Source organism: Conger conger, chromosome 13 (genome assembly GCF_963514075.1).
Source record: "Conger conger chromosome 13, fConCon1.1, whole genome shotgun sequence".
Taxonomy (NCBI): Eukaryota; Metazoa; Chordata; class Actinopteri; order Anguilliformes; family Congridae; genus Conger; species Conger conger.
In genome coordinates, this window is record NC_083772.1 from 39,814,794 (window position 1) to 39,840,977 (window position 26,184).

The following is a 26,184-nucleotide window of genomic DNA, read 5'->3' on the forward strand; positions in this document are numbered from 1 at the left end:
TAGAGGGGAGTTGTGTTTCAGTGAGTGTATTATATCAGGATGGTCTTATTGTATGGCCCCCCCAGCTGAACACACAGCTGAAATTCAGAGCCTTATCTTCCACAAACTAAGGGAGTATGACATACTCATCTTATTACCAACTTCAGATAACAATCACTGTACAGACTACAGGCAACACATTCAAGAAAAGACGATATACTACTATGTAGCTATCATAACTATAGCCATGTCAGACATGCAATCCCATGTTTATCCCTAAAGAACATTAACAATGAAGTAATCAACATCAGGAAAGTGCTTGGGAACAAGGAGAGCAAACAATAACTATGTGGATTCAATTGTATAGTCGTCATTGTAGCCTGCCGCTTAACCTTTAATTGTATGTTGCCATTGTCATTACCGCATACCATCGATGCCATCTGAACTCAGAGTGCTATGAATTGCTAAATACGCAACATACGTGCTATAGAACAGGCAGACATGCATCATTGTACCACCGGTAATCAACAATAACTGTCTCTGTGTGTATACAATGTGTGTATACCATGTTTACCATCACTGTGGGGATGCCTGCACAGCCTTACAGTAATCTGTGTTCTCAGAAAACAATTACATCCAGGAGAAACCCTGGCCAATCCATGCCTCCACCAGCGGATTGAACCAATCAGCTATCAGTCTATCTCACGGGAGCTTCCCGTTGGATGAGGGCCTAGATTGCCCAACCCCAGTGGACTGGGCCTTCACTCGTGAGGTGAAAGGTGGTGACAATTTAATTTTATAAAGCGGGGCCCAGAAAAATATTCTTTCAGGTTGGCCCAGATTTCCTAGCGACACCCCTGCCTACAGACTCCATTGAAGCTCAAATAAACCCAGAAAAAGTAGGTTCAGTGATATGGGAGAGTATAGATACTGTTCTAAATGCCATTTAACACTAGAAAACACCCGAGCTGATGCCATCAAGCCCTTGGACTTTAAAATGCCAAAAAATATGACTCATTTAAGATAAATACAGCCATTTTGTGCCAGCTTCTTCACAAAAATCCCCTATCAGCCAGTAGGAAACAGGTACTGCTACCCAGGTGTGAATATTTCGCTCTACTCCAGAAACACACTGTTGAATGATTGATGCTTTGCAGCGAATTGTTTAATCAAGCACAACGGTAGGTAAAGAATTTAGGGTGGGATGGGTAACTGAGGACGTTGAAAACATTGAAATGGATTCACTTGTGTCCTTTAGGCTATTTCAAGAAAATAGATTTGCAATATTGGCTTTCTCATGAAATTAGGCTGCTGTGGGGGCAGAACTCAGTGCTGTAATGCTGGGCAAGCCTGACTCCCTCGGTGGTTCTACTGTAGGTAGTAAAATACGCCAGCCTTTCTAGTGTTAAACGCCCTCTGTGCCGGCTGAATCAGAACTAGGACCCAGGCGCAGGCTGAATCAGAACTAGGACCCGGGTGCAGGCTGAATCAGAACAGGGACCCGGGTGTGGGCTGAATCAGAACAGGGACCCGGGTGTGGGCTGAATCAGAACAGGGACCCGGGTGTGGGCTGAATCAGAACAGGGACCCGGGTGTGGGCTGAATCAGAACAGGGACCCGGGTGTGGGCTGAATCAGAACTGGGGCTGAATCAGAACTAGGACCCGGGTGCAGGCTGAATCAGAACAGGGACCCGGGTGTGGGCTGAATCAGAACTGGGGCTGAATCAGAACTGGGACCCGGGTGCAGGCTGAATCAGAACTAGGACCCGGGTGCAGGCTGAATCAGAACAGGGACCCGGGTGTGGGCTGAATCAGAACTGGGACCCGGGTGTGGGCTGAATCAGAACAGGGACCCGGGTGTGGGCTGAATCAGAACTGGGGCTGAATCAGAACTGGGACCCGGGTGTGGGCTGAATCAGAACAGGGACCCGGGTGTGGGCTGAATCAGAACTGGGGCTGAATCAGAACTGGGACCCGGGTGTGGGCTGAATCAGAACTGGGGCTGAATCAGAACAGGGACCCGGGTGTGGGCTGAATCAGAACAGGGACCCGGGTGTGGGCTGAATCAGAACTGGGGCTGAATCAGAACTGGGACCCAGGTGTGGGTCTCACGAACCTGGTGCAGATGCCGCGTCCCGTCTCTGGCAGCACAAAGCAAGCTCTGACGGGTGAAAAGAGAGAGCAGTTATCAGTACCGGCGTCCCTACACGCCCCAGAGATGCTTTAAAACTCATGTTAACAATGTGAACCACAGGAGATTCTTCAGGTTTAGTTCAGTTAGCAGAACGAGCAGGTATACATGGAAATGAGCATACGTTAGCATTAGCCTAAATTAGCATAGATTCGGCAAAGATTTTAGGAGGTCTTTTTTTACAGAGACAGTGGTCACTGTGGGTCCAGCTTCCCAGGACACGTAGTGGAGGTTTTCAATACCAGGCTTGATATGGCTATAGATACTGTTCATGTCATTATGTTTTGTTATATTACGTCATTACCGGGTTGGTCAAACACCTACACATGTTGACAGACAGCTAGCACCAATGCTTCATGCTTAGAAGTGACAGACAATCCCTCCACATTTCTGTGACCCCAACCCAAACCATGATTCATCCCAGTCTTGTCCAAGTCGCACTGTCCTTACAGATCCATAATGTCACAGCAAAACAAAATAATTCTACAAGATGCATTATCTTTACATCAGCTTCTTTGACGCTTATCCAGAGCAACTCCAGGCCCCACATTCCTACAGGTCATTCAATGACACCCTCACACACACACACATACTCAATGCTACTGCAGACAAGAACACTCACACCTCCAAATATCTCATTACAATACAGTCATTTAGCAGATGTACAATTAAGGGCCAATCAGAACCAGGGACAAGTGAGTTGAAGACCCTAGAGGAAAGTACAGATCCAAGTCCTTGAGTGATCTCCTCTGAAAGCAAACGAAAACCTGAGAAAGGACTCAGCCCTCTGTCAGAAGCAACTCAGTTTTACTGAGTTTGATCAGAAATTCAGTGTTAAAAAACTGGCAGTGGACTACAAACAAATGTACCCAAAAGGGTGAATAATAAACGAAGAAGGAGGCAGCCATTTTGGGATGCACCAATTGAGTTTATTGATTTTTCTGTCAGCAAAAAAGCTCAGATTCATCTTGAAGCATTTTGAAAACTGGCAGTGAACTACAAACAAATGTACCCAAAGGGTGAATAATAAACAAAGACGGAGGTAGCCATTTTGGAAACGCACCAATGGAGCGTATTGATTCTCTGTAGGTGAGAAAGCTGCGATCCATTTTGAAGCATTTCGACCGCAGTCTTCCTCAGGAGGCACTGACAACCTGCGTCGATGCTGCCGAAAGAAGACTATCTGATCCGTTCAGCTGAAAAAGACTAGGTTCTGAAACAGCTGCTAGCTGGTCGAGCAGTTCAGACCAGCACCATACTCAACATGGTTTGACCAGCCCAAGCTAGGTTCTGAAACAGCTGCTAGCTGGTTGAGTAGTTCAGATCAGCTCATGCCATGTTTTGACACTGCCAGTAGCTGGTCATATTAAGCTAGTCATAGCTGGATTTTACAGCAGGGTGTTGTATTTACAGATGTTGAACATGAACCATGTTGGCTAAACAGGAAGATTTACAGAAATGTTAATCAACGTGCACTGTCCCTGTAAAAACAAACTGAATAAAGTAACTCAATGTCGGTCTCTGCTGCAAACAGGTCACAGCTGCCAGCGGAAGACAAGGTAACGTACCCAAAATGGCGAATGACAAACTGAGATGGAGGCAGCTATTTTGTAAAAAAACCAATTGAGCGTATTGATTTTCTGTGGGTTAGAAAACCACGATTTCTACTTCCATTTTAACAGAAACGGCTAGCTCTCGGTGCTGTATTAAACTATTTAGCGGAGAATAATGGCGTGCCCGCTTTCCGGGGAGACACCTACCTTCCGGGCGGTACTGGGCGAAGATGCTCACGGTCTGGCCCGCTCCTTTGAGGGCGGCGGCAGCCTGCTCATGTGTAGCACCCCGCAGGTCGATGCCGTTTACCTGCGCAGAGCCACACACACACAGAGCTTAGACTGTACATACCCCCTGCACACATACAGTACAGCATAGCTTCATTTAATGCCCACTAATACAAGCGGGGCTGAGAGAGTGCAGGAGAGAGGGAGAGAGAGCATGAGAGAGATTGCATTGTTCTGTTTTGGCTCTTTGTTATCTGATGTTTCATATGTACCTTGCCATGTGTTGGCAAAACAAATACAATACAGCACTTACATACAAAAAAATCTGAAATCAAATGTGAGAGCGAGAGAGAGAGAAAGAGAGAATGAGAGTGAGAGAGAGGTCCAGATGCCCTTAAAAGGACATGCTGAACACTCAACCAGGCCTTTCACAAGCAAACAAGCAATTGAAAAGCCTATCATTATACCATCAGGTCAAACCAGTGAAAGGACCACCCTAATAAGTGAAAACACAACCAGGACAAACTAAACAAATCAATTTACATGTAAAGGAAAAACCTCTTTCAAATTGACATCAAAGTCATTCAGCCAGAAATGTACAATACATTACAGGCACTTGGCAGGCACTCTTATCCAGAGCGACGTACAACAGCAAAGTGCATTCCCATAACCAGGGACAAGACCCTAGAGGGTACAGTAGAAAGTGCTAGAAGTGTCCTCATAGATAAAAACTCAAACCCTTTACATTAAACTGATGAGAACAAACCAAAGCAATGCATTGTGTATCAGGCATTGTTTTGTGTCCAGGTAAGGCAGGACAGAGTGGGTACAGCGTGGGGCAGCAGTCTGTGAGTGGGAACAGTACGTACCTGGCAGCCGTGTGCCTGAGTGCGTTTGGGAGAGGTGAACGGACACCCCCCCCCCCCATCCACCACGGTGGTTATAATTAGACACAGAATGAGGCCAGAGAGATGCCCCCCTCCCCACCATCACTCATAATCGCCATCTCTGCCGGTCCCCCCGGCAACACACCGTAACTGCAGCGACCCACGCTTTGATTCAAGGTTTTAATCAGAGCTGGGTGTCAGCGGGGGGTGGAATTTCGAACAGACAGGGCCCGGGGAGAAGGGGATGTTATGAATTAATGATCAAAAGCACAATGCAGCTTAGGGGAAGAAGGAGCGTGAACGAAACAAAGCGTTCAATATGCCTGGATGGCTCCCATCTCTCAATGAGACTGACAGTACAAGGACAGGCCGGCCTTTCTCGTGTAACGGTGTGGCACCGCCATCTAGTGGCTGGTCCAGGCTCTGCATCGATCACAGCGATCGGAATGTAGGTTATTCTTTTGCATCTGGAAACTGGCTCGTTTGTTTCTTCAGTGCGTGCGACAATGATGACGAACGGTTTCCAACATTTGTATCCTTTTCTCTATTTCTGTAATATTTTCCTGTATTGTTGCGCATTTGTTATATTGTTGTATTCTCCGGGCGCCATTTTCGCTCTCAACTGGCCTCTTCCTGGTCAAATAAAGGTCTCTATCAGGTAATGTGAAAAAGGCTATAATGTATCAATTTGCATCTTACTGTGAATCTGTGTGTGAGAGAGAGGGAGATAGAAAGTGTGAGACAGAGAGCAAGTGAGAGATTGAAAACCCATTTTACTGAGACATTGTAGAAAAACAGAAATGACAGAACTTCAAAAACTCAAACAACAAACCCAAACCAGAAAGCATGAGATGAAGAGAGCAGGATGCATCTACATTCTGTGTGTGTTTGTGTTGAAGAAGCACTGTGTGTGTTTGTGTTGAAGAAGCACTGTGTATGTTTGTGTTAAAGAAGCAATATGTATGTTTGTGTTGAAGAAGCACTGTGTGTGTTTGTGTTGAAGAAGCAATGTGTATGTTTGTGTTAAAGAAGCACTGTGTGTGTTTGTGTTGAAGAAGCACTGTGTGTGTTTGTGTTGAAGAAGCACTGTGTATGTTTGTGTTAAAGAAGCACTGTGTGTGTTTGTGTTGAAGAAGCACTGTGTGTGTTTGTGTTGAAGAAGCACTGTGTATGTTTGAGTTGAAGAAGCACTGTGTGTGTTTGTGTTTATGGAACACTGTGTTTGTTTGTGTTGGAGTACTGAATGTGTTTGTGTTGAAGGAGTACTGTATATTAGCGTTGAAGAAGGACTGTATTTGTTATGTGTTGAAGGAGCTAGTGAATGTGTTGTATGTCTAGGTGCATATATTAAAGTAGTGTGTACGGTAGGTACGCAGGCTGTGTGTATGCAGGGTGTGTGTTTGCAGGGTGTGTGTACACAGGCTGTGTGTTTGCAGGCTGTGTGTTTGCAGGGTGTGTGGTGGGGTGTGCAGGCTGTGTGTATGTAGGCTGTGTGTTTGCGGGGTGTGTGTTTGCAGGGTGTGTGTTTGCAGGGTGTGTGGTGGGGTGTGCAGGCTGTGTGTATGTAGGCTGTGTGTTTGCAGGGTGTGTGGAGGGGTATGCAGCGTGTGTGTTTGCAGGCTATGTGTTTGCAGGGTGTGTACGGAGGGTGTGTGTGTGCAGGCTGTGTGTACGCAGGGTGTGTACGCAGGGTGTGTGTTTGCAGGGTGTGTGTACGCAGGGTGTGTGTACACAGGCTGTGTGTATGCAGGGTGTATACGCAGGGTGTGTATGCAGGCTGTGTATACGCGGGGCACGGGGGGACTCACAGACAGGATCTGGTCGCCTCTCCTCAGCTCCCCGCTCAGGTCAGCGGGCCCCCCCGCCAGGATGAAGGAGACGAAGATGCCCTCGCCGTCCTCCCCGCCCACGATGTTGAAGCCCAGGCCAGTGGAGCCCTTGTGCAGGACCATCTTCCGCGGCTCCCTGTACAGATAGTTCAGGTAGAACATGTAATCGGACGTGTCCGTGGGGCTGAGCATCTCGGCTTGCTGTCCCGACCGGGAGCGGGGAAGGAGAAGAGCACACGCCGTCCTCGCGCCGGCAACCCAACTGGGCTCTGCTCTACTTTAGAGCCGCACGCGTCCTAGTTCCCGCTGCGCTACTCCACAGACGGGGAGTCAAGCGGCTGAGTTTAGCGTCTGTCACCGCGTCCGCTCCAGGAGAGAGAGGACACGCCTTATGTAGACGAAACCACGCCCGCTTAGTCACAAATTAACCTCTTTCCTAATATGGAATATGTACCACGCCCTCTTATGTAAATGAGACTGCACCCACTTTATGAAAAATAAACCTCAATACAAATATGGAGAATATACCACAGCCCTTATGGATAAGTAAGCTTGCCACAACCTTTACACTGCAAGAACCAAATATCATACAGTCGGCTCCAGAATTATTGGCTCCCTCGATAACTATGCACAAAAAAATGCTGTAATACAGTTATTGACAGAAGCTGTATTATTCAACATGTGTAAAGTAGCGTGCTTTATTAATGATTCAAAGGATATTGTGTGTAACAAAATAAGAACATTTTGAGCAAACACTTACACAAGTAAACTGAAATTACAATGCATTTGAATCAGATTTTGTACTTCCTACCAAAATTCAAATGTTGTATATGGAGTATTTCACCAGTAGATGGTGGTATAATTCTGAAATAAATATTGACAAGCTTTAAAGGAGCTACACTGCATTACACTACTAATTAACACACAAGAATCTGACACATTTATAAATGCCATTATTAAAATTAGTGTTTGCTAGCTCCCCGCTCAAGATATTACCACTTACAAGATAAGACATAATGGTGTTTTTGGAACAGACATAAACCACTGAATTCCTTGTGCAAGTGGTCAGACAATAGTAGACTAATGCTATTAGCCCGCCCATTAGCTAATACTAATAAGTAATGCACACTCACAATGTGGTATTGCCAGTGTACAGTGTCAAGCACTTCATCTTCTGAGCTTACACTGGCAGGCAAGGAAAGATCTAGAAATAATTAGTGGAGGGAAAAAACCAGAGGAAACACACTCCCTCTACTTGTGGCCTACATTCCCATGCTGAGTGGACATTCAAACATCACTGGTCCACTATTATTACATTACATTATTGGCATTTGGCAGACGCTCTTATCCAGAGCGACGTACAACAAAGTGCATTATCCATCCTTCAAACTCTGTCATCTGTCATCAAAACCAGATGGACAGCAAGCGCTTGTGATTGGTTAAGGGGAGGGAACGAGGCACTGTTTGGCTCCGAACGGTTTCTGTAGAACCCTGCATAGCCTCGTTTAACCCACAAAATATAACCTGTCAGCTCCATTGGAGAGGCCTGGCTCCGCCCAGCCGAAACCTGCCACTCTCCCCGGATCCTGAAGGTTAATGGGAAGTCATGGTGTTTGATTTATGGCAGTTTGAAAAGCTGTCAGGTTGCAGAGAGAGAGAGAAAAAGAAAGATAATGACAGAAAAAAAAGTGAGAAAGAAAGAGCGCGTGAGAGAGTAAGAGAGAGAGGGAAAGGGAAAAAAGAAAGATACGGAGAGATAGACCTGTGATGGATAGGCGACCTGTCCAGGGTGCATTCCTGCCGCTCGCCTAATGCATGCTGGGATAGGCTCCAGCGGCCCCTTTGAGTGTGACAGGAATAAGCGGGTTACATAACGGATGGATGGATGGATGTATGGAGTGATAGAGAGACACAGAGGTGGAGGTGGGGATTCTTTACACTGAGACCGATCTCTTTGACTGGGGCCCATTAATCACTGGCTTGCCCCGGTCCATCCAGTTCACAAAGACCCCACCCGACCCGTTGGAAAGATCCAGCGTAACTGCACAGCCAGAATACATCACCATTGTGATGTATCCACTTCTTATTGGATACAATGCTATGACGTTGAAACATAGCTTAGCACCGACACACGTTAGTTACTGGTACGGTAGTTACAGTTGGCGGGGGAGTGGATCATGTAGTTGAACCCCAACTCCTCCCTCACATACCATTGGCTCACTCTACCCTCCTGCCCCACCCCTTTTACCATCTGCAGGCCACTGATAGGCTGACGGGCTGTCTTTATCTGTCAAGGTCCAGAGGAAGGCCACATCCGGCCAAACTAAAGAGGAGACTGAGTATGCTTAAATATCGCCCACGGCTGTACCATTATATCGCTTCCATAAGTCTTTTCAGTTCCGCAACGATCGGGCTAAGATGCAGCAAGCCTTGCTGTTGCAGTTCAGTTGGTTGCAGTCGCACACCGAGGACTAGGGTTCGATTCCCGGTCCTGCCAAAGGCTGAGTTTGGTGGACTCACGTGGAGTGCCATAATTGGCTCGCTGCTCTGAGGGGGAGGCTAGGCGCATACAACAACAGCCCCGATCGCCTCGGAGTCGCGGTCATGGTTGGAGACAACGCGGTTTGGAGAAGGCGTGTCGCTCTCCGGATCGTTACATACATTCATATGGGGGACGTGGTGGTATGTACGGGCGGTATCCTAGATGGGTCATTGGTATAGATAGGGTACAATTGGGATAAATATGGAAAAATCGGAAGTAAATTATTTTAAAAAAGAATCATGACGCCTAATGGGAAATCAGGGGAAAAAAATTCACTTAATGTGAAAACATCACACCCATGAGAGGCCCAATCTGAATAACCCCAGTGCCCCAGATTCCTAATGGACACCATTACAGAGTCCCCGGCTTTCATACACACACTCACACTTTCACACACACACACACACACACACTCACACACTCACATAAATACACACTCACACACACACACACACACACACACACATAAATACACACACTCACACACACACACACACACACACACACACACACACACACTCAAACACACACACACACACACACACACACACACACACACACTCACACACACAGATTCCTAACAGACGCCAGAGTCCCTGGCTTTCATTTCTCTGAGGTCAGTTAGTGTTTACTTCTCCGTGATCCATTCTGAGTTGTAAGCGTCAAAAAATAAATAATGTCATGAAAATACATTAAAGGGTTTTTTCCCCTTGTGATGCTGCTTATAAATATAACAATGGTTATATAATTTTGCCCTAACAGCACAGACAATATCAAAGACATTTTTGGAACGTCAGTTTGTCAAAATATTTTTATTTCTTTCTATTACTTAACTCATTCCACTGAGAAAATACTCAATCGAGAATGCACCGTCAGTACATGTAATTCCACAAAGAAATTACTGAATTTAACAGTATAATTATGAAATGCACTGCGTCAATACAAAGAATTGGTATAATCGCTTGCTCTCTGAAGTCAGCAAAGTCATTAAGCTATCAGGGTACTGAATCCACAAGTGCATATACACACACACACACACACACTCACACACTGACACACACACACACAGACACACACACACACACTCACGCACACACATACACACCACCGCACTACATTAAACTGCACATTACCCTCTACGTTACATTATCAAAAGGTGATTAAAAGGAGACTCATCACTGTCTCATATAGAGTAAATGGTCTGGTTTGACTTCTTAAGACCTGCACAGATTGATCCACTGGTCTATACTCATCAACACTGCAAAAATTCAGTCAAGTAAAATTATTATTGTCATATATTTAGACTTAAAATTGTACTTTTTTGCTCAGTAAGACAAAAAGATTGCCAATAAAGTGAGACAATTTGACACAATTCAGGATTTGCCAAAATTTTACTTGTTAAGCAACTAGTAAATTAAAACAAACCAATGTCTTCTACCTGAGAGAGAAGTCTTATGCTAAGACTTAAAATGTTTGCTAGGACACGCTGTTTTTGCAGTGAATTCAAATTTAAGCATCTCCACTCAAAGCATGTGATACTTTTTAAAGTCTCTTTCCCTTACTGAATTTGGAAAGCTGGGCTTCTTCTAATTGTAAGAATCTGAAGAAAATCTTAATCGTGACAAATTCCTTTCAACTGCTGCTTTTAAACATGTAATTAATGACTGGTAGCCTCATTCCCCATTTAATATTTGTAGCTAAACTTGCCAAAACTTTGTCTTATGTCAAATATGCCCTTTGAAAAATATATTTTATTGAATAATTATGGTATTCATGGATAAATAAAGCCTAAATAAAATAAAATATGTGATACTGCATTGTACTGGACTACATTTCCCACTACACCACCATCAGCACATTACCTATTTATAATAAACTAGCCCACTGCACATTGTGATGCACTACCCAACTACAGTACATTACCTATTTCCCTACACAACATTACACTTTCAGAACTACACAACACTACCCACAATGCTATCCACTACACTGCTCTACATCACCCAAACGTCCTGTGCCCACTGCACTACATTATACAACACTATCCATTACAGGACAAGATCTCTGATAATTAAGAAGGCAGAATGAATACCATTTCCTTGAATTTTAAAGTTTAACCAGAATCTTAGTAAAGTTTGTGTCACGATAAAAAAAAGAAGCAATGATAGCACCCTGAAAGTGGCAGGATGTTAATTAGAGCTCTGACGACCATTCTCTCTCTCTCTCTCTCTCTCTCTCTCTCTCTCTCTCTCTCCCTCTCTCTCTCTCTCTCTCTCTTCTCTCTCTCTAACACAAACACACATATACACACTCTCTCTCACACACACACTCTCTCTCCCTCTCTCTCTCTCTTTCTCTCTCTCTAACACAAACACACATACACTCTCTCTCTCACACACACACAAACTCTCTCTTTCTCTCTCTCTCCCTCACTCTCTCTCTCTTTCTCTCTCTTTTCTCTCTCACTCACAAACACTCACTCACTCTCTCTCCCTCTCTCTCTCTTCTCTCTCTAACACAAACACACACACTCTCTCTCACACACACACACACTCTCTCTCTCTTTCTCTCTTCTCTCTCTCTCTAACACAAACACACATATACACACGCACTCTCTCTCACACACTCTCTCTCTCTTTCTCTCTCTCTCTCTCCCTCACTCTCTCTATCTCTCTCTCTTCTCTCTCTCACTCACACACACTCACTCTCTCTCCTGCTCTCTCTCTGTCTCTTCTCTCTTTCTCTCTCTAACACAAACACACACTCTCTCTCTCACACACACACACTCACTCTCTCTCCTGCTCTCCCTATCTCTCTCTCTCTTACTAACACAAACACACACACATACTCACTCTCTCTCTCTCTCTCTCTCTCTCTCTCACACACACACACACACACACACTCACTCTCTCTCTCTGTCTCTCTCTCACACACACACTCACTCTCTCTCCTGCTCTCCCTCTCTCTCTCTCTCTAACACAAACACACACATACACACACACTCTCTCTCTCACTCTCTCTCTCTCTCTCTCACACACACACACACACACTCACTATCTCTCGCCCACTCTCAGCCCCTGCCCACTAGGACCCTGTGGGGTCAGACAGGCTGATGGGGCGAAGTTCCCCCCACTAATGGGGATGCAGACGTGTGAAATAAAGGTTGAAATTGGTCTTCAGCTTTCCATGTGTGTAATGACCCCGCCCTTTTCGAAATGGGGGCAGCCCACTGGTCCTGCGGAAAAGCCTGCTAATGACCCGACTGGATCACCTGGACGTCACCTTATGCAGCCCACGCATAAAAGGTTTCAAAAAAATTTACAAGAATCACATATGGAGTATACATAAAATATTAAATAGAATTGTCATTTATCATTCTTACTAGTTTTTATCACATATATAATGCACTTCACAATTCTATATGTCACTAAAAGGGGCCATAATCATTCTTAATCAAAATAAATGTTTTCTCTGTTTCATTTAGTGAAACATACTCAACAATATATGATTTTTACAAACCTTCATATGGGAGGGAGCTGGCACATCCTGTTATAGCACAGCAACATGTAAATTACACTTATTTATCTGACGCTATTATCCAAGGCATCTTACAGGGCCTTACTCAAGGGCCCAACAGCTTCACTGATCTTATTGTGGCTACACTGGGTCTTGAACTACAAACCTTCCAGGTCCCAGTCAAGCACCTTAGCCACTAGGCTAAAGACTGCCACACTAGGCTCTAGGCTGGCCCCAACATGCCAAGAAGTGATACGATGTTAATTAAAGAGCAAATGGGGCCTACCAATTCTGCAAGGAGCAGTGACAGCTATGGGACTGGAGTCTCAAACTGAGATGAATTAGTTAGACTCCAAAGTACCAATTAATTGTAAAATATTCCGTTTTAGTTGTCAAAAAGGCATACGGTTTGATTAACATGTTTTTAAATTAGAATTTAAAACCATCCTATGTGTTTTATCAGTTTGTTATGAACCCCCTGCGGTTAAGGTTGTGTTGAAATTACGCTTCATTCATGCCACATCACATTGTCTCCACAACCCTACACAAATTACGATGACGCAAATTAGGGCTATGTCTTTTTGTTCAGGATTTGTACGTTCGATACAATTGCACCTACACCGCCCTCAAACAATATAACCGGATTTTTGGCCACACTTTGTACTGTTTTGAGCACGTCTGTGCCTACTTAGAGCCCTAGGTAGCTCAGATGGTGTCAATTTATCATAAAGCGTAAAGCCAGTTTAATTTGCAGCCACACGGACACCGTGTAGGGCTGGCAGGAGTGGGTGGTGACGGAAGAGAATGAAAATCCACTCGAGGGGAAAAATAAAAGGTACGGCTTGTGCATTCGCTGTGTAAACAACCCACTTCAGCTCCCACTCCTAACTGCTACTCTACAGCCACTGACGCAAGCCCTCCATGCCGGCTCGGATAAGCTAGCCTAGCGGTTAGTGCTGATTATGAAACGGCATCCACCGCACGACTACCCCGCAATTCATCCTGCTCAAACAGCAACAAAACAACAGGATATCGCCTTCGGTGAGCAGACTCCATCTCCTGAAGCTAGGCGAGCTCTTCCAAAATGAAATGTTATAATTCAACTTTTAATAACTACTCTCTTCACTTCCCTGACAATTCATTTTTGACAAACAACGCCTCTAAAGGCTATCTTCTCAGGCAGCGCTCAGTGCAGTCCGTAAGTATTTGGACAGTGACAGTGTTGTACTCCAGCAACAGTTGAAATAAAACAAACAGTATATTGTATTCATAGTCCTCCCAATTTTATGGGAAAAAAAGTAACTGGGCAATTGGCTGTTTAAATGTTTCTTGGACAGGTGTGTTAAGTTTCATTGTTAATTCATGCATAAAAGAGCTAGCAAAAGGTCTAGACTTAATTCTAGTGCCATCTGCATTTGGAGACTATTGTCTCCCAATCCTATTCAATCCATAGACCGTATAGATCCAACCACAACACTTTCACTCTGCTTGATTGTCGAACACAATTCCTCTGCATAGATTCAAATCAGTGTGAAGCAGCCTGTGCACCTGACCCAAACCCAGTCCAGCAGGAGAGAGTCTCATCTCTTCCTCACCCCTCTCACTACAAATGCACGACCCAACTGTGGACCGCTTTGCCACTGAAGCAGCGTTTGAAGAACAAAAAGGCCCAGACGTGAATAACGCTGAAGACGGATACCCGCGGGCTGAGGTGTAAAGTTGCGGGTGAACAACGGCGTTGGTTTCTACATTTCACACGACAGGGGTTCACACGACCCAGTTCCTTGGCTGAAGGTCTTTGTGAAGTTCACTCACCCCTTCACCATTCGACACCCGCACACAGAGACCACGCTTTCACACCGAAAGAGACAAAAGACTGACGCTGGGGTTCGGTAGCAACTTAGCATTCCTGAAGCGTGTCCTACTGTTGACTCTCACGCAAAGCGCAAACACTTAAGACATTACACATGCTCCTTCAACAGGGAGCTTTATTGGATGTCGGACGATGTGTACAAGTTTCAGCCTATAGCACTTGAATGTCCTCACAGTGACAGTGAATTTGTAAAGGGAAACTGTAGGCACGGCGCAATACATCATACGGCATCGATATTCATAACACGCAATTCAGAATACGGCACTCAGAGGAAATTTAAACTGACCTCGAGATTTTTTTTCTATGCCCCTTTGAGATCAAATCTAGAGATCAGGCATTAGAGAAGAGGATATACACTCACTGAGCACTTTAATAGATATACCTGTCCACCAGCTTGTTAATGCAAGTATTTAATCAGCCAGTCATGTGGCAGCAACTCAATCCACGCACGCGTGGTCAAGAGTTTCAGCTGTTTTTCAGACCAAATGTCAGAAGGGGCAAGAAATGTGATCTAAGTGACTTTGACCATGGAATGATTGTTGGTGCAAGACAGGGTGGTTTGAGTATCTCAGAAACTGCTGAAATCTCCAGGGATTTTCACGCACAACAGTCTCTAGCGTTTGCAGAGAATGGCGCGAAAAACAAAAAACAGTGCTCAGTGAATGTATACTGTATATAGTTTTGCATTTAACCACATCTTACGAGCTTAAACCTTTACCGGAGTGCTCTGTAGATGTGTGAACACTCCATAGCATTGACATGAGAACATTGCAAATATTGTTCCAATGAAAATTAATAAGTTATAAAATGAAGCATTAAAAAAATACTTTTCATGAGAGCAGCTGAGAGAAAAATTTGTAACACAGGATTTAAGTTCCAATGTTGCCATTTTATGAGGATATTTATGTTACCGTACATTGCCATTTGACATGCAGCCATTCTGAAAGGCAGCTAATGTTGCCGCCCTTGATACTCCTGTTCAGTGTGTCTCTTTATTAAAGTGCACTAAAAGTGTTTGCTCAGAGTGGTGAATTCTCTCTGCAATCATTGGGATATAAACGCAAGCTGAGGCCCTGTTCGCCCAGTGACTCAAACATGATATTAAAGCAACGTGCACTTAGTCCAGTCGGATTCAGGAACAAGGCTGCCTACGGCTTTAGCAGATTATCCACAGCTACAGTAATATACTGTATGTTTGTGAATGTATGCAAGCACATTTCATGAGCACGAACACAGCTATGTGGAGCTATAATTTCATTAAACAGACAATTTTATGCCCAGGTAGTGCTGGAAAGATACATATGGCAGATGTAATTTTGCGTATGGCCGATTTAGTGCACCGACAATATAAATGGGTGACTACATTTCTACATTTCACAACCTGCCCGTAACCTGTATCCTATTGAATAGATAATATTTACAGAGAAAAGGTAAATACAGTTCATGTTTGCAGTAGAGCCAGTCCACATGAGGTTCTTGCAGAGCAGTGTCTACAGTATATCTCCGGATGGTGCTGCATTAATATATATAGATGTATATATATATATCCACAGCAATAGTCTGCATAATTTAAAGTGCATCAATAAGCCAAAAATAAAATGCTGAAGTAAGCAAACACTGCACAAACTGAAATAAATGATGGCATATAGCGCAGAAGAACAAAATAGTCATTTAAATGAGAAATCTACCCAGGTAGATTTTTATTTTAAAAATATATGTAGATTTTGAAAAATGGGCAGGTAATATATAAATGTACAAAGTTTGGAGGCATAACGTCTCATTCGCCCTGTGTGGAGGTACATAAATTGTATTTTATTGCTTTGCTGGCCGGTTGTTAGCCATGTCTAAATATGTAAAATATCCTTAATTGCAAACAAAATGTAACTGTCTGAGCCAATAAAAAATACACTAAAACTGAAATGATCACCCAGAGAGCAAATTATCCCTTTAAAATGTGTGACTCACACGGTCTCTTCTCTAACTAATGAAGATTTTTTTACTTCTGTAGAAAGTGCTGTTCTGGAATATAAATATTTTAGATTCCCATGGCAACCAATTAAGAAAGCAACATCTCATTACTCAACGTCTCAAATGTCTGTGTTTGATGAGGTACAGAAAATCTGATTAATCTTACAGCAATGAATAAGCATAACAGAGAATAGTTCTTGCCTCCTCCAGTGTTAGCCTAGCTGTGAGACAATCTCACAAAATGTAGTTCTGAAAATACATCCCCCAACCACTGCACCCAAATGGATAAACTAGGCGAAAATAATCCCCAAATATTCCCAAAATATTCCCAACAAGGAAAAGGTGTGCATCCCTTTCCTGCAATTTAACCCAAAGCTATGATTACATCAAACTCGGCCTACATGGCAAATGTGCCAATAGAAGGACTGCTGAGTAAACTCATGTTGAATACGTATTGTGAAAAGCCATTGTGTATCATTTAGAAAAATCCCCACAGCGTTAACATTTCAATCCAAAGTAGTAGTGATTGAGTGCTATACCTGTGCACACCCAGTACTTACAGTACAGTATACACAGATAGAGACAGAGAGAGTGAACAGCACTGAAGGAGGCAGCATGCGTACAGACAGCAGAGGGCGGTGTGGGGTCAGTGTGGGGGCATGCATACAGACAGCAGGGGCAGTGTGGGGGCATGTGTACAGACAGCAGGGGGCAGTGTGGGGTCAGTGTGGGGGCGTGCATACAGACAGCAGGGGGCGGTGTGAGTGGGGACGTGTGTACAGACAGCAGGGGGCAGTGTGGGGGTGTGCATGCAGACAGCAGGGGGCGGTGTGAGTGAGGGCGTGTGTACAGACAGCAGGGGGCAGTGTGAGTGAGGACGTGCATGCAGACAGCAGGGGGCGGTGTGAGTGAGGGCGTGTGTACAGACAGCAGGGGGCAGTGTGGGGTCAGTGTGGGGGCATGCATACAGACAGCAGGGGCAGTGTGGGGGCGTGTGTACAGACAGCAGAGGGCGGTGTGGGGTCAGTGTGGGGGCGTGCATACAGACAGCAGGGGCAGTGTGAGTGAGGACGTGCATGCAGACAGCAGGGGGCGGTGTGAGTGAGGGCGTGTGTACAGACAGCAGGGGGCAGTGTGGGGTCAGTGTGGGGGCATGCATACAGACAGCAGGGGCAGTGTGGGGGCGTGTGTACAGACAGCAGAGGGCGGTGTGGGGTCAGTGTGGGGGCGTGCATACAGACAGCAGGGGCAGTGTGGGGGCGTGTGTACAGACAGCAGGGGGCAGTGTGGGGTCAGTGTGGGGGCGTGCGTACAGACAGCAGGGGGCAGTGTGGGGGTGTGCATGCAGACAGCAGGGGGCGGTGTGAGTGAGGGCGTGTGTACAGACAGCAGGGGGCAGTGTGGGGTCAGTGTGGGGGCGTGCATACAGACAGCAGGGGGAGGTGTGGGGTCAGTGTGGGGGCATGCGTACAGACAGCAGAGGGCAGTGTGAGGGCGTGCATACAGACAGCAGGGGGCTGTGTGGGGTCAGTGTGGGGGCATGCGTACAGACAGCAGAGGGCAGTGTGGGGGCGTTCATACAGACAGCAGGGGGCAGTGTGAGTGAGGGCGTGCATACAGACAGCAGGGGGTCAGTACCTGGTGAGCTCAGTATCAGGATGCAGGCCTAGGTGGAAGTGGGGGAAGGGGACAGGGTGCAGGAAGCTTTTGTCACACTCGAGGGGGGAGTAGTGGCGGGGGGAGGGGGCTCGGTCACACAGTTTGTTCACAGTGCTGTAAACGGGCTCTGGTGGCCTACGGACCAATCAGAGAGAGGAGAGCCGTTAGTACAGTTACCATGCCATCCATTACACCATCGTGTCATTCTGGAATTTACCATTATACCAAACAAATGCCTCTCATTCAGCAACACACTCACACAGCAAGGGCGAATAGCTGCCATGCAAAGCACCAATCAGCCCCCAGTTGGGGATTAGGCGTCTTGCTCAGGGACACTTTGATACACCCAGGGCAGGGGGTTCAAACCGGCAGCCATTAAACTGGCAGAAGACAGCTCCGACCTCCTGAGCAAATGCAGTCATGTTTGTTTTCAGCATTCTTACTTCTTTTTTACTTAGTCAATTTCAGGAAGAAATATTGGCACTATTCATGCCAGACCCTGGGTCAAATACGTAATTGCTTTGGATGAAAGTACTTTTAAGAGCTCGATTGATCTTGCCTGGTGCAATTGAGCCAACCAAGAGGACCAGAATGTGAGATTTGCAGTTTTTTAACGTGGGGTTAACATGGTAGCACAGAAGTAACATTACATGTTACTTAACATTATATGCTACTTGGATAAAAGCGTCAGCCGACAAGCAGGAGACAGTTAAGAGCTTTGCTCAAGGGGCGTAGAGCTGTGCAGGTATTATTATGGCTATACCAGGGATCGAACCACCGACATGAATTTCAGATTTTCAACTTATTTCAATTAAATTGTTTAGATTTTATCAAAAGGGCTTGGTTAACATTCCTCTTTAAAAAAAGAACTAAAGTATAGGAGTCTTGGACTGAATTCTTAAAGGTGACAGGTGCGAACACAAAGAGGCAAAGTTTGAAAATATCTGGCATAGCGCAGTCGAAATGCATCGCAGCCTCAATTAAACCTTAAAAAGACATTTTGATTTGTCATGTATTGTTTTCTTTCGTTGACATGCAGTGCCATTTCACAGAAATTACACAGTGTTTCTCAACATAATTGCTTTAAAGAGCAAATCCCTGAGGATTCACATTCATTAAGCGTTTTTCTTTCCACCCCTCGTGGATCAAAGCGTTGACCTTTTAAAACGGGAGACTTTTGAGAGACGGAATGAGGACTTTGGCAGGCCGTCCCTGCCGGTTCCATTCTCACCTTAACTGGAAGTGCTGCGAATCAAACCGGTGCCCCTCCCCTTCGTCCAATGAGGTGTTTCTAACACGGCCAATGAAATAAAGAGGAAAGAAAGAAGAACAAGGTAAAACAACAGGGATACAAAGTAGCGCTTTCAGTTTCGCTCATGACATGGTGTCTGTCTCTATATAAAATTTATATTTTGACAATGTATTTTAAAGGTACAATAGGTAAGATTTTTGTACAAGACCATTGTAAATCCCTTCCTATCGTTGAAAACGGCTCACTGACATGTTGACCCACCCTCTGCCTGTGTTTCTAGTCAAAATATACAGTTGAAGGCCCGACACTGTACAATAATCCAAGCTCATTGGTTGAAAATTGGTTCTAATTGCCAGCGCGTTTACAGAGAAGGGGGAGGGAAAAACAGTATTGTGGCAGTATACGTTACAGGCCACTGAATAGGGTGTAGTGTTTAAGGTAAATGACTGGGATACGCAAGGTTGGTGGTTCTAATCCCGGTGTAGCCACAATAAGATCCGCACAGCCGTTGGGGGCTAGAGCAAGACCCTTAACCCTGCACTGCTCCAGGGGAGGACTGTCTCCTGCTTAGTCTAATCAACTGTACGTCGCTCTGGATAAGAGCGTCTGCAAAATGTCAATAATAATAATAGAAGGTGTTTGTTGCTGCTATTCCTCTCTTGACCGTTAGAAGTTCGAAATTACCTATTGTACCTTTAAAGTATATATTCATACATATCCACAAAATATTCAAGTTCTATACAAACAGCTGAAAACATGTAATCTACTATATGTGTCATGTGTCACAGCCCCAACCAGAAGGAACCATTTCAGAAAAAACTATGATATTAGCTTTGTTTTATAAAAAGTAAATACCTTAAAATCTCACTTTCCACTTTCCAGTAAGTTCCTTGCTCTTTTATGCAATACCATTATGATACAAAAGGACAAATTATATCACATCCAAGCAAGCTATGATATTAAAAACACAAATACAATGTTGTTATTCCCCACAGACAAATATTGCCGTACTGCAACACGGTAAAAGTATCGAGTCCCTTGCCGTCTGAATAATCTTAAGTTAGCGATGAGCTCATGCTAATACGCTGCCCTGGGGAGCTAACGCTAACACACAGAGACAAAGAGATCTGAGCGCAGACACTGTTGTTCAGCAGGGGGGCAATTCCACACACAACAGGAGTCCAATTACGAGGACACCTCTTTTATAATGAATATCCAGCTGCCGGGGCCCATGGGGCCCCCCGCAGGGTATTCCCAGCAGAGGGATTTGAACGTTTCCTCAGGGAGAACACATTCCCTGTTATATAACACAACTGGATGTAGAGGCTGAATAGACTCTCATTCTGAATGAATACTTGTCTATATGCGTTGTTGATAACACCCCTCTGTGTATTGGACAGAAAGATGGACGTGAATGATGAACCGTTATTGCTTGCGTGTGAAGGGCAAAGCGACAATGGAACGATGTTCTGAGAGAGAGAGAGAGAGAGAGAGAGAGAGACAGTGAGAAAGAGAAGTCAACATAGAGATAGAGAGAAAGAGTGAGAGAGAGAAATATATATATAGAGAGAGAGCGAGGGGAGTCTCATACCTTCTAGTATACGTTACTACACAGTATGAGAACGTGTGAAAAAGCTAAATTTCAAAATGAAGTTAAGAGAGAAAAACCTGTCAGTGAGAGAGAGAGAGGGGGGGTAAAGGGAAAGTGAGCAAGAGAGGGGAGTCTCATACCTTCTAGTAAAAGTTACTAGACAGTATGAGAACGTGTGAAAAATCTGAATTTCAAAATGAAGTTAAGAGAAAAATCTGCCAGTGAGAGAGAGAGAGAGAGAGAGAGAGAGAGAGAGAATAGTGATGATGAGAAACATTGGAGGACGAAAAAGTAAAACCGGTAAAAAAACGCTGAACTACTGCACTTTCTAAATTAACGGTTGCACACACTATGAACTCCTGAAGGTCTTTTTGCTATTTCTGGAGTTCTGCTGATCAGCGGAGAATTATCCTTAAAAAACACATTCAAGCTTATGAACACCCAAGGCTAAGCAGGGGGCAGGGAAAGGCAGGCCACCAACATAACACAAGGTCACATGATTTGTAGTTCTGTAGTTCTGATTACCATTTGGACACCACAAACAAAATGTTGGACAGCAGCAGTCTACCTGAGAGAGTAATCTTTGGGTAATTACCGTAAGAATGAAAAACCCTCCAAGCGGTTAACGTCCTCTTCCCCCAGCATATGTTTGGGAAGGGGCGAGTACCTTCCAGGAGAGATAGGGGGAAGACCAGTCTTGTAATCCAAAGATTCAGTGCCGAGGGAAGAGATATGCTTATCTAGAACTGGAGAGAATGCTGCAGGCACAAAGACACAAGGTCAGCTAGGCTGCTCTGGCATTTAGATGTAATGTCTGGGCAACATGTCATGACGACCATTGTCAAATAAAGTGTTACCTAATGTTTATCAGAATCTAGCTGCCATTTGACAACAGACACTTGTCATTGTATACTTTGAACAGACCTGGGTGAAATACGGAATTGTTCAGGAAACAAATACTACTCTGAACTGAGCTTGTCCAATTAAATACTCTTACACACTTCCAACCAGATCTTCTGGTCCTCTTGTTTGGCTCAATCACACCAGGCAAGATCAATCAAGCACATAGAAGTATTTGAATCCAAAACAATGTATTGTTATATATTAAATAAATATATCTTTTTTAGTATGTGCAAAAATATAGTAAACTTACAGTGTGTGATATCAGGAGGCCCATAGGGGTCGCTCAAGTAAACATTGGTGGGCTTGCCCACCTTCAGATAAACTACATCAGATGTATTTTTCAATATGGCTACCGCTTCTTCGTGAGAAACTTCTTCCAACGTGTAGTGGTTCACCTGTGAAAGGAAGATCACGAGAGAATGGAAGGTCTCTGTGGGCATTAACATGTAAAGTACAGTGATAAAAAGATAATGAGTATTTACAGATTAATCACTGTGTGAGGTAGGTATAGAAACAGAGACGTCATAATGGTGCTAATAAAATAACAAATAATTGCTTCAATTAAGGTCCATAAAGGGAATTGTCCCAGGGCCAACTGAACAGATTAAGTCAAAAAGTAATTCATATTATTTAAATAATCCATTGTGCAATTCATGCGAACACATATAGTGAATATCCCCATAGGGCACAGCTGTAATGCTAGATAGATTTGCCCTTTCATTGCTTTTTTAATTTATGCGAGTAAGCAATGAAAGCCAAACATAGACTTAAACATAGCCAGGGCATAAATGTGTTTTGGTTTAATGAGCACAAACATCAAAGAGCAAACAAAAAAACGCTACAGATTGATTAATTTACTTAAGTGGGTGAAAATAACTCGCTCAAACTTTTGGAATAACTTGCTCAGAGTTTGTTGTACAGACTTGCACTCTCGTTAAGAGGCTGATGTTTGTTATGCCCCTCCAGTCCTGGTGGTGGCGCATGTCCACTCTGTTGACCCCCGGACGGCCCTTTTCTCTACCTGTCCTCCTCCGAGGTATTACAGTGATGGGTTGCACAAGAGCCCGCACTCTTGGCTCTACCTATGTGTTGTAATTGCTCGGTACGCCACTTTCATAAATATTGTGAAGAAAATACTTTTGACCTGCTGAACTTGTTCACCATCATCCATTTTGTGTCAGGTCAGTCACGGGCCCTGGCCGCAGCAATGCTTCAAAAGTGAAAAGCATCGATGCGGTCATACATCGATGCGGTCATGGTTCTCTTCGGCGCGGTGGTCACATGCTCACCATGAGCAGCCTGTCTCCGACCTGCAGCCTGCCGTCCTTCTGCGCTGCGCCCCCGTCGATTATTTTGGTGACGTAGATGCTGTTGTCTCCCGGGATGTGCTGGTTGCCCACTCCGCCGGCGATGCTGAACCCCAGCCCTGTGGCAGGGGAGGGCGGGAGTAGAGTAGTCCAAATTGTAAGTTTTGTGAATTGGGGAAAACCTTGGATATCCGCAGAATAACATGCAAATTCATGTGATTGCTTAACAATAGTCTACAAAAGGTTTGTCAACAGCATTTCTGAGACCACTGGTGATGTCATTCATTCATTCATTATCCTAACCCGCTTATCCTGAACAGGGTCGCAGGGGGGCTGGAGCCTATCCCAGCATACATTGGGTGAAGGGCAGCAATACACCCTGGACAGTCCACCGCAGGGCACACACCCACCATTCACACCTATGGGCAATTTAGACTCTCCAATCAGCCTAACCTGCATGTCTTTGGTCTGCGGGAGGAAACCGGAGTACCCGGAGGAAACCCACGCAAACACGGGGAGAACATGCAAACTCCACACAGAGAGGCCCCGGCCGACCGGGATTCAAACCCAGGACCTCCGTGCTGTGAGGCAGCAGTGCTACCCACTGCACCATCCGTGCCGCCCCACTGGTGATGTGTTAGCTAAAATTGTGAATACATAAAAGCTAAAAGAGTTGCTATTTCTGCTATGGGTTTACTACCAGACCTGCGTCAAATACGTAATTGTTTTGGATTAAAATACTTTTCCATTTACAATTTTCTGAGCTGGTGTATTGGAACCTATGAAATACTCTCAAAAAGTGTAAATACCGCTTTCTGGTCCTCTTGGTTGGCTCAAGATTAATCGAGCACAGAAAAGTACTTGAATCCAAAGCAATTATATAAGTGACCCAGGTCTGTTTATTAATAATGTTTTTCATGGGGTCTATGGTGAAACAAGTAAAACTTTCCCATCTTAACAGATAGCCATCTGCAATGTATGTGTCTCTAGCAATCCAGCCAAAATGTGATGCCAACAGAAACTAAAGTATTAAAGAATATGAGGAATCAGAAGTAGCAGAAAAAAAGATAAGGAAGAAACACAAAGTAACTCTACTTCAAGGGCTTTCATGTGGGGCTGTGTGAAGTTTAAATATAATTGTGTTCATATCAGAAGTCAATTGCCCAATTTTAGTGTTTAGTGGGGGAAAAGAGGGCTTATTTCAAGAAAAACTGAAAGTAACACTTTACAGCCAGTTAACGGGGTGAATACACAGCAACTTCTGTAATTATTAGGCAACTTGATTTCAGTGGTAAGTCCTATGACACAATGTCAGCAAGTACTATATTTTACAGCCCGTATCATAGTACTTAACTCTGAAATCGAAATAGTTACCGAATAACTACCTGGTACTAGGTACACGGCCTGTAAAATAAAGCGTTACCAAACTGAATAACAACAACACCATCACCGTCATCCTCACCATCACCACCACCACAAAGGAAAACAAATATTTCAAACGCTGTAATGGAGCATGCTGACAGAGGCTGAAACATCCTGAAGCCTGGACGTCAACATTTCTCCTGCTTTTACATGAAAACCGAAAAGGTCAAGCAATTGTTTCTCCAAACTTCAATTAGAATCAGAATTAGGAGTGGGGATTGAATGAGCTCTCGCTGGCATGGAAACCGGCTGAGAAGAAATGAGCACGGCCTTCTGAACACCGCAGAATAAAATATACTGTATAACCCCCATGAGCTTCCATTAAGAATCTGCGGGCTGTAAATGCCAACATTGTACTTAGTGTGCAGGGAGTGTCAACCAGGTCCGAGGAAAAGGAAGAAAAACAACAACCAAGTTTACTGAAGGTTTACTGAAGAGGAAATTTACAAACACCGCAGCAAACCACCAGTATGAAGGCATTTGCTGATAGTCTTAATGTAAGCCACACCACTAAAAAAACCTCACACAAACCTCACTGTGTCTAAGGTCTTGCACTGCCATCCTATCAAAACATTTGGCATAATTAACAGACCGCAGTGTGTATTCAAAACAGAGTGCAGTGTGTATTCAAAACAGTGCAGTGCATATTCAAAACAGAGGGCAGTGTGTATTCAAAATAAAGTTCAGTGTGTATTCCAAAACAGAGTGCAGTGTGTATTCCAAACAGAGCACAGTGCGTATTCAAAACAGAGGGCAGTGTGAATTCAAAACAGAGCGTAGTGCGTATTCAAAACAGAGTGCAGTGTGTATTCAAATAAAGTGCAGTGTGTATTCTAAAACAGAGTGCAGTGTGTATTGTAAATAAAGTGCAGTGTGTACTCAAAACAGAGTGGCCCTGTCTTGTATCCAAAATAGAGTGTGGTGTTTATTCACTGAAATTTGCTCCAGGGGACGGGAGGAGAAGGGGGCGTAGCTGGTGACAGGGTCAGGGGTGTAGCTGGGGACAGGGTTGGGGGCGTAGCTGGGGACAGGGTCGGGGACAGGGTCGGGGGTGTAGCTGGGGACAGGGTCGGGGGCGTAGCCAGGGACAGGGTAGGGGGCGTAGCTGGGGACAGGGTTGGGGGCGTAGCTGGGGACAGGGTCGGGGACAGGGTCGGGGGTGTAGCTGGTGACAGGGCCGGGGACAGGGCTGGGGCCAGCACCTTTGGGCCCTTTGATGAGCTTGATCTCGGTGACGGTCTCCAGCACAGGCCTCCTGCGGCGGACGTACAGCTGCACGATGGAGCCCGCCACCTTCAGGGCCTCCACGGCCCGGCTGTGAGACACCTCCGACACGTCCACCTCGTTCACCCGCAGGATGCAGTCGTTCACCCTGCGCCGAGACGGACAGGAAGCAGGGTCACAGTGACGGACAGGAAGCAGTGTCACAGTGAGGGACAGGAAGCAGGGTCACAGTGAGGGACAGGAAGCAGGGTCACAGTGA

At 44.9% G+C, this 26,184-nt stretch overlaps 1 protein-coding gene across 2 annotated transcripts in view; it reads right to left on the minus strand.

The window, feature by feature from the left end:
• The window catches only part of LOC133107662 (disks large homolog 2-like), a 104,470-nt gene that overhangs the window by 23,844 nt on the left and 54,442 nt on the right, over positions 1–26,184 (minus strand). For both annotated transcript variants that reach the window (XM_061216714.1, XM_061216713.1), the window contains 8 exons: positions 25,904–26,073; positions 23,262–23,398; positions 22,223–22,367; positions 21,665–21,827; positions 19,458–19,517; positions 18,206–18,361; positions 6,648–6,804; positions 3,932–4,034 (listed from right to left, as the gene is read on the minus strand). In XM_061216714.1, coding sequence (XP_061072698.1) covers positions 3,932–4,034; positions 6,648–6,804; positions 18,206–18,361; positions 19,458–19,517; positions 21,665–21,827; positions 22,223–22,367; positions 23,262–23,398; positions 25,904–26,073 — 1,091 coding nt within the window. The remainder of the gene's footprint in view (positions 1–3,931; positions 4,035–6,647; positions 6,805–18,205; positions 18,362–19,457; positions 19,518–21,664; positions 21,828–22,222; positions 22,368–23,261; positions 23,399–25,903; positions 26,074–26,184) is intronic.